This window comes from Coregonus clupeaformis, chromosome 11, assembly GCF_020615455.1.
Source record: "Coregonus clupeaformis isolate EN_2021a chromosome 11, ASM2061545v1, whole genome shotgun sequence".
Lineage (NCBI taxonomy): Eukaryota > Metazoa > Chordata > Actinopteri > Salmoniformes > Salmonidae > Coregonus > Coregonus clupeaformis.
Window position 1 is genome coordinate 29,553,712 of NC_059202.1, and position 12,083 is coordinate 29,565,794.

General features: G+C 40.0%; 1 protein-coding gene across 4 annotated transcripts in view; it reads left to right on the forward strand.

Annotated features, from left to right (window-relative positions):
• Nucleotides 1–5,288, forward strand: part of LOC121576748 (synaptic vesicle glycoprotein 2B) — a 40,863-nt gene extending 35,575 nt beyond the window's left edge. For all 4 annotated transcript variants that reach the window (XM_041890163.1, XM_041890160.2, XM_041890161.1 and 1 more), the window contains 10 exons: nt 629–780; nt 1,627–1,760; nt 1,963–2,052; nt 2,172–2,285; nt 2,393–2,481; nt 2,791–2,955; nt 3,230–3,363; nt 3,687–3,887; nt 4,225–4,384; nt 4,612–5,288. In XM_041890163.1, the coding sequence (XP_041746097.1) occupies nt 629–780; nt 1,627–1,760; nt 1,963–2,052; nt 2,172–2,285; nt 2,393–2,481; nt 2,791–2,955; nt 3,230–3,363; nt 3,687–3,887; nt 4,225–4,384; nt 4,612–4,795 (1,423 nt within the window). In that variant the 3' untranslated portion in view covers nt 4,796–5,288. The remainder of the gene's footprint in view (nt 1–628; nt 781–1,626; nt 1,761–1,962; nt 2,053–2,171; nt 2,286–2,392; nt 2,482–2,790; nt 2,956–3,229; nt 3,364–3,686; nt 3,888–4,224; nt 4,385–4,611) is intronic.
• Nucleotides 5,289–12,083: the final 6,795 nt, after the last annotated feature.

The following is a 12,083-nucleotide window of genomic DNA, read 5'->3' on the forward strand; positions in this document are numbered from 1 at the left end:
AAGCAGTAGTTACTGTAGGACTTGTGCTAGATTACACTTCCTCCCAGGTCAGCACATTCAGAGCGCCTCTCCTCCTCCACCTACAACAATGCAGCATTGTGCTGTCTCAGAATAGTGTTGTTCCACAGGGATGTAAGCAAGCTACGCATACTGACTCTAGAATCAGGTCAAAGCGTATGCAAAAACATTGTGTTGTGTGTAAAGAAAACCTCAGCTGGAGGAGCATGGTGTATTAGGCTATTGTGTATCCATGCATGTTTGGATATTAGTGGAATCTCAAACTACTGACCTCAAACTACTGACCTTTGTGAAAAGTACCTGCTTACAAAAATACTATTCTCCTGCATTTATTTCAAAGACTATATGAAGCTCTGAAAGGAGATCAGTACCAGACCAGTAACTTGCTCCGTGATCTGTGTTTAGATACATTTCAGTGTTGGACTCTTTAAAAAAACGAAAACATAATGTCATAATACTTGTGAAATCAGGTCTCCCTCGAAAAATCTGTTCTTCCTCGAAAAATAGATGATTCACCTAGGGACTTCCTGGATACATAAAGGCAAATCTCTTGTGTAATCTACAATCTAAATCTCTCAGTGAGTTACTAATCCTCTGTATCTCCCTTCAGTATCGGAGGTTCTGTCCCCATTGTCTACTCCTACTTCTCAGAGTTCCTTCAGATGGACAAGAGGGGGGAACACCTGAGCTGGCTGTGTATGTTCTGGATGGTGGGAGGCATCTATGCCTCCTTCACTGCCTGGGGCATCATCCCTCACTATGGTACAGTACAATACTGCACACTAAACACTTAACAGACAACCCTTAGGGGCCATGACCTGGGATTAAAATCATCCTCCTTGCTGACAAAAGCAAGTTCACCCAAGTACAGCTACAGCAGTCCCTGCATTGGATGTTATGGAAACGTAACACGACTAAGCCATTGTAGGTTGGTGGCACCTTAATTGGGGAGGACGGGCTCGTGGTAATGGCTGGAGCGGAATGAGTGGAATGATATCAAATACATCAAACACATGGTTTCCATGGTTTCCATGTGTTTGATGCCGTTCCAGTCACTATGTTCTAGCCATTATTATGAGCCGTCCTCCCTTCAGCAGCCTCCACTGGACTAAGCATATGTGTTGGGTTAATTAACTGGCTGATAGATTTGTAATCATAATATTAGTCTGTAAACGCACCTATAGACCCAGGGAGTGATTTGGGTTATGTTCCAGGTTCTAGAGTAGTCACAGATAATGGATAATGATTGTGTCAAATCAAATCAAATCAAATTGTATTGGTCACATACACGTGTTTAGCAGATGTTATTGCGGGTGTAGCGAAATGCTTGTGTTTCTAGCTCTGACAGTGCAGTAATATCTAACAAGTAATATCTAACACAAATCTAAGTAAAGCAAAGGAATTAAGAATATATCAATAAATATATGGACGAGCAATGTCAGAGCGGCATAGACTAAGATACAGTAGAATAGTATAGAATACAGTATATACATATGAGATGAGTAATGCAAGATATGTAAACATTATTAAAGTGACTAGTGTTCCATTTATTAAAGTGGCCAGTGATTTCTAATCTATGTATACAATTGTGGCTGTGTTATGTTCCAGGCTGGGGCTTCAGCATGGGGACAGAGTTCCAGTTCCACAGCTGGAGGGTGTTTGTGCTGGTCTGTGCCCTGCCTGCCATCACCTCCCTGGTGGGGCTCATGTTCATGCCTGAGAGCCCCAGGTTCCTCCTGGAGGTAAAATCAATTTTCTTAAGATTAAGATGAACAGTACAGGAATGTAATACTCGGGGCCTTTAACATATTGTGTTGATCAAACAACATTTTCATACAAAACCCCAAACCGATTTTGCAGATGTATTTGGTTTAAAAACACACACAAAAAACTGTGTGGACTATAGTGAGGTTTTGACTTACAGTATGTGGCTGTCTTTATCAGAATGCCAAACACGACGAGGCCTGGATGATCCTGAAAAATGTCCATGACACCAACTGGAGGGCAAAGGGCCAGCCTGAGAAGGTCTTCCAGGTGTGTGGAAACAACATCACAGATTAACACTAAATAACATGTGCTCGAAGGGCTCCTTTGCCATTTTCAGAATCACTGAATATAATGAAACAATGTGAGCATCTTTTCATTCCCCTCAGGTGACCCACATCAAGGCTCCTAAGACCCAGGAGGATGAGTTCATTGAGATCCAGAGTGCCACAGGGACGGCTATACAGCGTTGGGCCGTCCGGACCCTCACTCTGTGCAAACTGGTAGGACCAAACATTTTCAGAAAACAAACACATTACTAATGAGACCAACAATAACACTAACAGGCTATTAGTATGTGATGTGTCACTATGCTGTGTTTTCATTGCAGGTGCTGAAGAACATTGCTTCTCTATTGGGACCTGAGCTGAGACTAAGTACACTGTTCATGGCCATCATCTGGTTCACAATGGCCTTCAGGTAAATATATGTACAATATATTTGATGCTAAACAGGTAAGAATGTATACCATGTGCAGCTGATTGTAAATACCTGTAGATACAGTCTGTGTCCCAAATGGCACCATATTCCCCCCATGGGCCCTGGTTAACAGCAGTACACTACAGAGAATAGGGTGCCATTTGGGACACAAAAATACTGAATGTGTATTTTAATGTTGGTTGTCAATGTTTACATTTACATTTTAGTCATTTAGCAGACGCTCTTATCCAGAGCGACTTAATGTTCTCTTTACTATGGTCCAAAAACTCTGACATCATCGTATTTCAGTTACTATGGACTGGGTGTGTGGTTCCCTGACATGATCAAATACCTGCAGCAAGAGGAGTATGAGTCCAAAGTCAAGGTGTTCCACAGAGAGAGAGTAGAACGCTTCCACTTCAACTTCTCCCTGGAGAATCAGATCCACAGAGAGGGAGAATACATCAATGACAAGTATGTCATCTCCATGCTCCACCTTCTGGCCCTTCTGAGTACTACACCACAGGAACACCTAGTAATACTGTATTACAACAGTCATTTATCACTGTCATGTCTCTTGATAATATCACAATGTAACATATCATTCTATGTAAGTATGGCACATATTATTTCTTTCAAAATGATACAGACAATATTGAATAGGAATAGTGCTGTCTGTCATTCTAGCATGTAATGTACCACTTCATCAAAAACTCAGGAATCAAGCTTTTGTGTTCCATCCCTTTAGGTTTATCAACATACAGATGAAGTCTGTTAAGTTTGAGGATTCACTGTTTGAAGATTGTTACTTTGAGGACATAAAGTCCACTGAAACAATCTTTGAGAACTGCACCATCAGATCCACCGTCTTCTATAACACAGGTGGGAGCCATTGGAGGTGTTACAGTAGGCCAACCAATGTGTCACATTGTTAACAAGTTTAACCCTTTGGAAAGTTTCCAAAATAAAAAAAAGGTTAAACAGAGATTGAACTTTTTCAAAAATCAAGTCCTGCGCAATATGAATGAAGAAACATAATGACAATACAGTATGAAATGCATTTCAACATCATCAATTACCATTGCTATGTTTCACTGAAAACAAACAGTACATATTGACCAGTGGACTGAGAATTGCAAAGCCATGAATGTTTCTCCACGTACACTATTTATGTTATATCGTTGGCATTGTCACGTTTCCTCCAGATCTGTACGAGGAAAGGTTCATAGACTGTAGACTGGAGAACACCACATTCCTCCATAATAAGAAGGGCTGTCACCTGGACATCGACGAGGAGAACGACGTGCTCATCTACCTGGTCAGCTTCCTGGGGTCCCTGGCTGTTCTACCCGGCAACATCATATCAGCTCTGTTCATGGAGAAGATAGGCAGGGTCAAAATCATAGGCGAGTTGGTCTGTATTAGACAAAGTACATTGGTAATAGGTTTCTTTGATTTTAACTGTATTGGTTCTTACAATGGACAGGTAGGACAAGTGTGGATTCTGTGTAGAGCAGCAGCTCAGCTATTGTTCTGACATTCTGCTCTTCGATTGTCAGATGAGAAAAGTGCGAGCATAGAGATGTATATGGGTGTGAGCCTTGAAATATGATCAAGGAACATCGAAGTGTGATTTAATCTTACCGCACACCTCACGGCTCCATCTCCCTCTACACATGATGGGCCAGTGCCACTGAGCTCACTGCTTCCTAATGTGAGCCCAATCTGCTCCTCTCTTTGCAGGCCTCTCCATGCTGATCTCAGCTGGGTGCACCTTCTTCCTGTTCCTGAGCTTCAGTCAGGCGGCCATCATAGCCTGGCAGTGTCTGTTCTGTGGGGTCAGCGTGGCAGCGTGGAACGGCATCGAGGTCATCACAGTGGAACTCTACCCAGCCTCCAAAAGGTACAGTACAGCAATCTGGAAATCAGACATTAATTTATTAGATAGACCTATCTAATTTATTATATTGTGCCTATTGGAAATAGATAGTTGATATGATATGATATTGTATTATTTGCTTTATACTGTTAAAAGTATGTCAACCCATTATCATCAGTTACTGAATCAAATGGATGTAAAAAATTTCCCCTGTGGTGTATTTAACCTATGTCCCTAACCTCCTCCCACAGAGCCACAGCGTTCGGGGTGTTGAATGCCCTCTGTAAGCTGGCGGCCATCCTGGGCACCTCCATCTTTGCCTCCTTTGTGGGGGTCACCAAAGTCGTCCCCATTCTCCTCTCCTGCACTGCTCTGGTGTGTGGAGGCCTGGTGGCCCTCAAGCTGCCCGAGACCCGGGAGAAGATCCTCCAGTGAGGAGGTCATACTGGCCAAAGGTCAAAGGTCACAGGAGCAAGGAGCTACCTTTACAGGTAGAGTTTCTCTGAGAGACACACAGGCATTATGCAAGATTGGCTGTAACCAACAGGAGTTGACAAGAGTTTGTTCCACCAACATAGAGATCCTTTAATTACAAGCTAACTAACAGTGTTCTTCATTGTCTGTTCTGTCTCACCAGTTATGAAGTGTTTGGAGTGAAATGCTTTAAAATCAACTCCATATCTAAATTATTATTGGGACCAAATGGGAATTTTTCTCTAATTCAATCGCTTATGTATCGGTCTATAAATCATAATTTGCCCCATTAATGTACGATATTGTCGACCTGAGACGCAAGATAAGAATTGGAAAATATGTAAACCTCTTGATAGAGACTTTGGTAACCAGAAACAGATTTCTGTTCAAGGGAATGTTTCTCCAGTGCCATTTTGAATTCAGATACTGTTGTTGTTTTGTTTTGCTAGAATTATGTTTTTTAAATCTTGGCCCTTCCTCAATTAATCATTCTCAACTCAAACCCTCTACCTTCTCTCCAAAATGTAAACTCTATTGACTGTAGTGTAGCATTCCCTCCATGTATTCTCGTCTTGTGTTTCAATGTAGTGGGAGGACAGCAAATATCCTTCACCACATCTATACTGTATTTTTGAATCATTACCTTTAGTTGAGTGTTAGAGGTTATAGTCCATCAACCAGGGGTATATTCAGTAGGTCGCCAACTAGGGAACAACATACAACTGCAATTTACTGCGGTATTCTCCATCAAATTGAGGAGATAACGAATTTGGCCATTCCATTCTAATCTTATTTTCTGACATGCCCTGAAAATGTAATCCTGCTGAATATGCACCTGGAATCAAACCACAATAGATTAGATTTTTGCATTCCAATTTTCCAATTGCAACTTCATTCAGCAAACTGGTTGGTCCTACAGTGTGTTTGTGTGCTTTCTTGTAAATGTTCTCAGTTTCAGCCTCCATGTTACTGTACTGTTTCATTAATGTCTTGGGCTGTGGTTTATTTGTGTTGTCTATGCGATGACATCCTTAGTTTTTCTGTTGAAGTGGTTCCACTTCAGGCGGCAGGTAGCTTAGTGGGTAAGAGCGTTATGCCAGTAACCGAAAGGTCGCTGGTTCTAATCCCTGAGCCGACTAGGTGAAAAAATCTGTCTATGTGCCCTTAAGCAAGGCACTTAACCCTAATTGCTCCTGCAAGTCGCTTTTTTTTATATATATATGTGGGGGAAATGCTCTTATTGCATTGGGGATAGGAGATTCACTGAAGCACACAGTGCTGTTACTGTTAACTGTCTACTGAGTTGCATGTGTGTGTTAGTAATGTTTCTGTGTCTTTTTCATGTGTTGTTCAAAAAGCAAGTAGTCTGAATGATGATTACTGTCTGTGTGTGTCACTGTAATTAACTGACTGGATTGTAGCCTGTACCAGCTTGAATTAACAATCACTTTAGTTAGTTTAAGCATTTCTTAGCTGTTTCTTGTCAAGTATTGAGGAGCCAATCGCATTTCTTTCCAATACAAAACAAGACAATTATTTCTGTCATACTAACAATCGAACAGTTACACAAACTGAGGCTTTGCTGTTGAAACACTATTTTGCATTTTACTATCCTTATTGTATCTATACTATATTCACACAATAACATAACATATTTCAAAATAGAGAAAGTTACAAAGCAAGAATAAAGGTGATGTTGAATTATCCTTTTTCAAAATGTAGGTTTGGTTTCCTTTAGTTAGTCTATAGAACATCTGTACCATTATATGTAGGTACGTAGACACAATTATTGCCAATACATTGTGTAATACCTGTTATACCGCTCTTGAAAACATACACTGATTTGTTATCAATTGAGCTGCAGGAAGTGATCAGCCTTAACGGAATGCAAGGATTCTGTCGAGCAGTAAGGTACGTGGTGTTTTCAGTAAAACCTTGTTTCTTTCTCAAGCATCTTTTTGAGCTGCACCACCACTGTTATCAAGGGATTGGCTTATGAATACACTTCTTGGGTGTTTTACTTCTCTGAGTTAGTTTGTCTCTGCGTCATTGTAAAACAGAAAGCCATACTTTGTTCTTTGTTTTTATATTTTTCTCTCAAAATATTGTCTGTCATGAAAAAATATATTTTGCATACATTTTCTGTTTTGGGATTTTGTGACTGTGAAAAGATGAAACACATCAAATAAATCTATTAGTGTACTGTACTGTGAGCGATGGTTGGTTTGTTCTTCTTGGCATGAATGGTGTAATAGGCCACTCAGTGGTAGACAGACCTGGTTGGTTCAGGTTTCTACAGTGTTATGAAAGGTGTACAACAGGAACATGAGGAACTGCACACCACTCATAACTCATTCATTCTGAATTGGAAACATGCTCTTACGCTTGGTTGAGATGTTTTGAGTCAGACATAGAACCCATTCAGGGGTCCCATCATTTCACCTATTTTGAGTGGGGGGATACTTCTCAACACAGAGCATTGGAGAGGGGGGGCGGGGGGGGTTTGAAGTGTAAAATCATATACAGTTTGTGGGTGGTGATGTTTACTCTACCAGAGGTGTGAAACAACTTACTTCACCAGGGACAAAATTAGGACACCAGGTCCAAAAGCGGAGTAAAAATGGGAGCTGTGGATATTTATAGGTAGAGTAGAACAGAATGCTAACAGCGAATAGATCATATTTTTTGGTTTGCATATTGTATGGAGAATTGTAAACAATTATATAGGACATCTGCCGATCCAGTTCTGCTGTTCTGCCTGCAGCTATGGAACTCTGATCTGTTTCACTGGACGTGCTACCTTGGTCCCTCTCTAGGTTTCTTCCTAGGTTCCTGTCTTTCTAGGGAATGTTTCCTAGCCACTGTGCTTCTACATCTGCATTGCTTGCTCTTTAGGGTTTTAGGCTGGGTATCTGTATAGGACTTTGTGACAACTGCTGATGTAAAAACTGCTTTATAAAATGCATTTGATTGATTGACTGACATAATAGAGGTCAACTGCTACAAATATGAATCTGGAGAACATCCATCACAGCTCTTCTCTAAAACCCCAAACTGGGCTTTAATGGTGAAAACTAGACTCACTGCTTTAGACAACTCTGGATGTAGTGAGTGCTGAGTGTGCAACCATGGGAAGGCTCGGGCCATGTCAGGCTGGCTGAAGGTTCTGGGGGCATGGGGAGGGGACAGGACAGGTGCTAGCTCTGGCTCTAGCTGTCACTATGAGGTGCTAATGGCCACTGCAGGCCCACTGGCCTCTCCCCCACAGGCTCACTGGCCTCTCCCCCATAGATGCGGGAAATAGTTTGGGGCTGGGGGTGCTGCGATTTGTTTTGCTCGCGCTGCAGATGGCTATATCAGTCCGCTAGTACAGGACTATTAAAGGCCCAGTTCACTACTTTTGTGAAGAAAAAAAAATGTCAAGAAAAAAACTAATATATACACTACCAGTCAAAAGTTTGGACACACCTATTCATTCAAGGCAAAGGGTGGCTATTTGAAGAATCTCAAATATATAATATATTTTGATTTGTTTAACACTTTTTTGGTTACTACATGATTCCATATGTGTTATTTCATAGTTTTATTCTACAATGTAGAAAATAGTAAAAATAAAGAAAAACCCTTGAATGAGTAGGTGTGTCCAAACTTTTGACAGGTACTGTATATGATTTTTATTCTGATTTTTCAGGGGTGCTTCAGCACCCCTGCTTAGCGCGGCAATGCTCTCCCCCACAGGCCCCTCTAACCCCCACCAGGGTGAGCCTAGCGTCACACAGGGCCAGGGCAGCTGGGGATAGACACCAAACAGGGTTTTCATTATACAATATACACAATAATGACATACTGTTATAGAGAGCCACTACTTGGGGCACTTAGCAATTGTGTAAAACTGTGATACTTGCAAATGTGACAAGCCTTTTCAAGTCTTTGGTATCTCATCTCTCAAATGTGCATCATAAATTGTAGTTAGTTATATTGAGATATGGTCACATATAACTGAAAATGTTTGCTTATAGTGTGCATTAGACATTATTTATCCAGATATTCCATCCACACACTGAAACTTTACATTTACTTGATATAAGAGAGGGAATTGAGTGATCTTGACGTGTTCACCAAGGGTCAAGATGGGTTGTGTATGAGTTAACATGAACAGGCTTCAGTATAAACATGAATGTGTGAGGAAAACCCCCACAAACCTCCCTAGTCACACCACACAGTTAAAGAACCTACCCAGTACAACAATGAGTTGCCCACCTGGCATGAGGTGGGCAACTCATTGTTGTACTGGGTAGGTTCTTTAACTGTCCATATAAAATCACAATCTATTTTGAATTTCCTCATATTATACATCTTGTTACAGATGGGTTAGGAGGGGATTCAGGATTGGTCCTTCAAAGTGAAAATATCCACATATTAAATAAATATAACATTAACAAACTATAATGACTGTTGCACAATATTTAATAAGTCAGTTATACTGTCTCATAGTGTCAGCATAGCATGTTTCTCAATCACAGCACACTATGAAAGGCCTTAATTATGTTTGATTATCTCTTTAGTCCCAGTTACACGTGTGGTGTGACTTTCCATTACTGGTTCACACAGTCCAGAGAACAGTGGCTGTGTCTTTAGCTGAGCTCATTAGAGGTGCCAAGTGACACCTTGGCTGTGAGAGAGTTGCTCCTGCTTCTTCTATGGACCTCTAAACTGACCACCAGCGTACACACTACGACCTGGTGGCCTTTCATGTTGTGGTCTTAAGCTACCATGCTGTAGGCGATATGTGTAGTGCCTTCAGAAATTATTCATACCCCTTGACTTATTCCATATTTTGTTGTGTTACAGCCTGAATTCAAAATATTTTTTATCAACACACAATACCCTATAATGACAAAGGCCCAGATTCCGACCCGAGTTAAGCACGTGTAAATGGAACTGTAATCAATAACTTGATAAAATCTATTGAGCTAGGTAAATGGGTGATCCATTTGGAGAAGGGGATTGTAAATAGACATAGCACATTTTTTGATGATTTTTCCTTGTGATCTCTGGAGACTAATGTGAAACCAGCCATAAGGAAGCAAACGGAAAATCATATCAACATGACTTGTATTGCGGCACCTTTTCCACAGTGAAATAGGATATAAATAGCTGTTCTGTTATTTATAATTCTAATTGTGTGCCCTCATAATTTGCGTGGATGAAATTTGGAGACCCAAGCTATAGCCTTCTGTAAGGCTGAACCTGCCGAGGTGATTATATGAGTTAATTATATTAGAACGTTTTGATTAAATATTAGCCACTATCGGGAGTAATACACACATCAAGGGAGCAACTTTGGTTTTAGAGGTGGGGGGGACATAATTATTACTATATTGTTTTGGGGGGGATAAACACTCCAAACAGCCTACCTGCCACTCGGAGGCACACCGTTGCCTCGTTTTTGTATCACATGTCTAATGTTGAGCAATAATTTGGGTCATGTAGCCTATTTGAATCAATTTGGAACTCAGACCACACGTAGCAGGTTGAACCTGGAGCCTGGCGCACAGTTCACAACGACTGGACCGTTGTCATACAGTTCCATGATTAGTGAGAATTAGGGTAGAGTTATAGGAAAATTCTTTAACCCCTATTGTACACTTTTTCCCACCTTTCAATATTTCATGGACTTGAATATGACAACGTTCAGGATGAATCAAACCACTGTATTTTTTTATTCATCAATATACAGTATTTCATGGGTAAAGGCTCTCCAAATTAAAAAAAAAAATGATTTATACATACTTTCCTAAACCTAAAATGTGTCTAAATAATCTACAAGATCACAGTATTTTTAAATCAGTTGGTGCTGAAACAGAGACAAATATGCATAGATGGCTTTCTTCCATTGATCCATATATTCTGAACCCATTCTCTTGATGTATTCTATTAAGTCTGTCCACAAAATTCTAATTAGGTTATTGTCCTGCTAAAAGGTGAATTCATATCCCAGTGTCTGGGATACATTCCATTTATTTTTTATCCTGAAAAACTCCCCAGTCCTTAATGATTACAAGCCTACCCATAACACGATGACCAAATGACTAAAATGTAAAAAATGTAAATGATGCTTGAAAATATGGAGAGTGGTACTCAGTAATGTGTTGTATTGGATTTGGCCCAAACATAACACTTTGTATACAGGACAAAAAGTGCACTATTATTTTATTGCCTTGTTGCAAACAGGATGCATGTTTTGGAATATTTTTATTCTGTACAGGCTTCCTTCTTTTCACTCTGTCAATTAGGTTAGTATTGTGGAGTAACTACAATATTGTTGATCCATCCTCAGTTTTCTTCTATCACAGCCATTAAACTGTAACTGTTTTAGTCACCATTGGCCTCATGGTGAAATCCCTTAGCGGTTTCCTTCCTATCTGGCAACTGAGTTAGGAAGGACGCCTGTATCTTTGTAGTGACTGGGTGTATCGATACACCATCCAAAGTGTAATTAATAACTTCACCATGCTCAAAGGGATATTCAATGTCAGTTTCTTTTTTTTACCCATCTACCAATAGCTGCCCTTCTTTTCGAGGCATTGGAAAACCTCCCTGGTCTTTGTAGTTTAATCTGTGTTTGAAATTCACTGCTCAACTGAGGGACCTTACATATACTGTAATTGTATGTGAGGGGTACAGAGATGAGCCAGTCATAAAACAATCATGTTAAACACTATTATTGCTCACAGAGTGAGTCCATGCAACTTAATTTGAGAGTTGTTAAGCACATTTTTACTACTGAACTTATTTAGGCTTGCCATAACAAATGGGTTGAATACTTATTGACTCAAGACATTTCAGCTTTTCATTTTTACTTAATTTGTAAAAGTTTCTAAAAACATAATTCCACTTTGAAATTATGGGGTATTGTGTGTAGGCCAGTGACCAAAAAATCTCTATTTAATTCATTTTATATTCAGGCTGTAACGCAACAAAATGTGGAAAAGTCAAGGGGTGTGAATACTTTCTGAAGGCACTGTACCTATATTAAACAATGAATACAAATATTAAATAATATTTTGTTTAATTGTAGTCTATTTAATAATGTCTCTTTACACATACAAATGGGTATCATTTTCCAAATGTGTTTGGAGATATAAAATATGTTTGGAGCAAATATTTCCCACATCATGAAAAATGAAAGAATTCAATCAGAATATTCAGCCTCTGAACCACTATGGTCTGAATGAAAGAATATGAA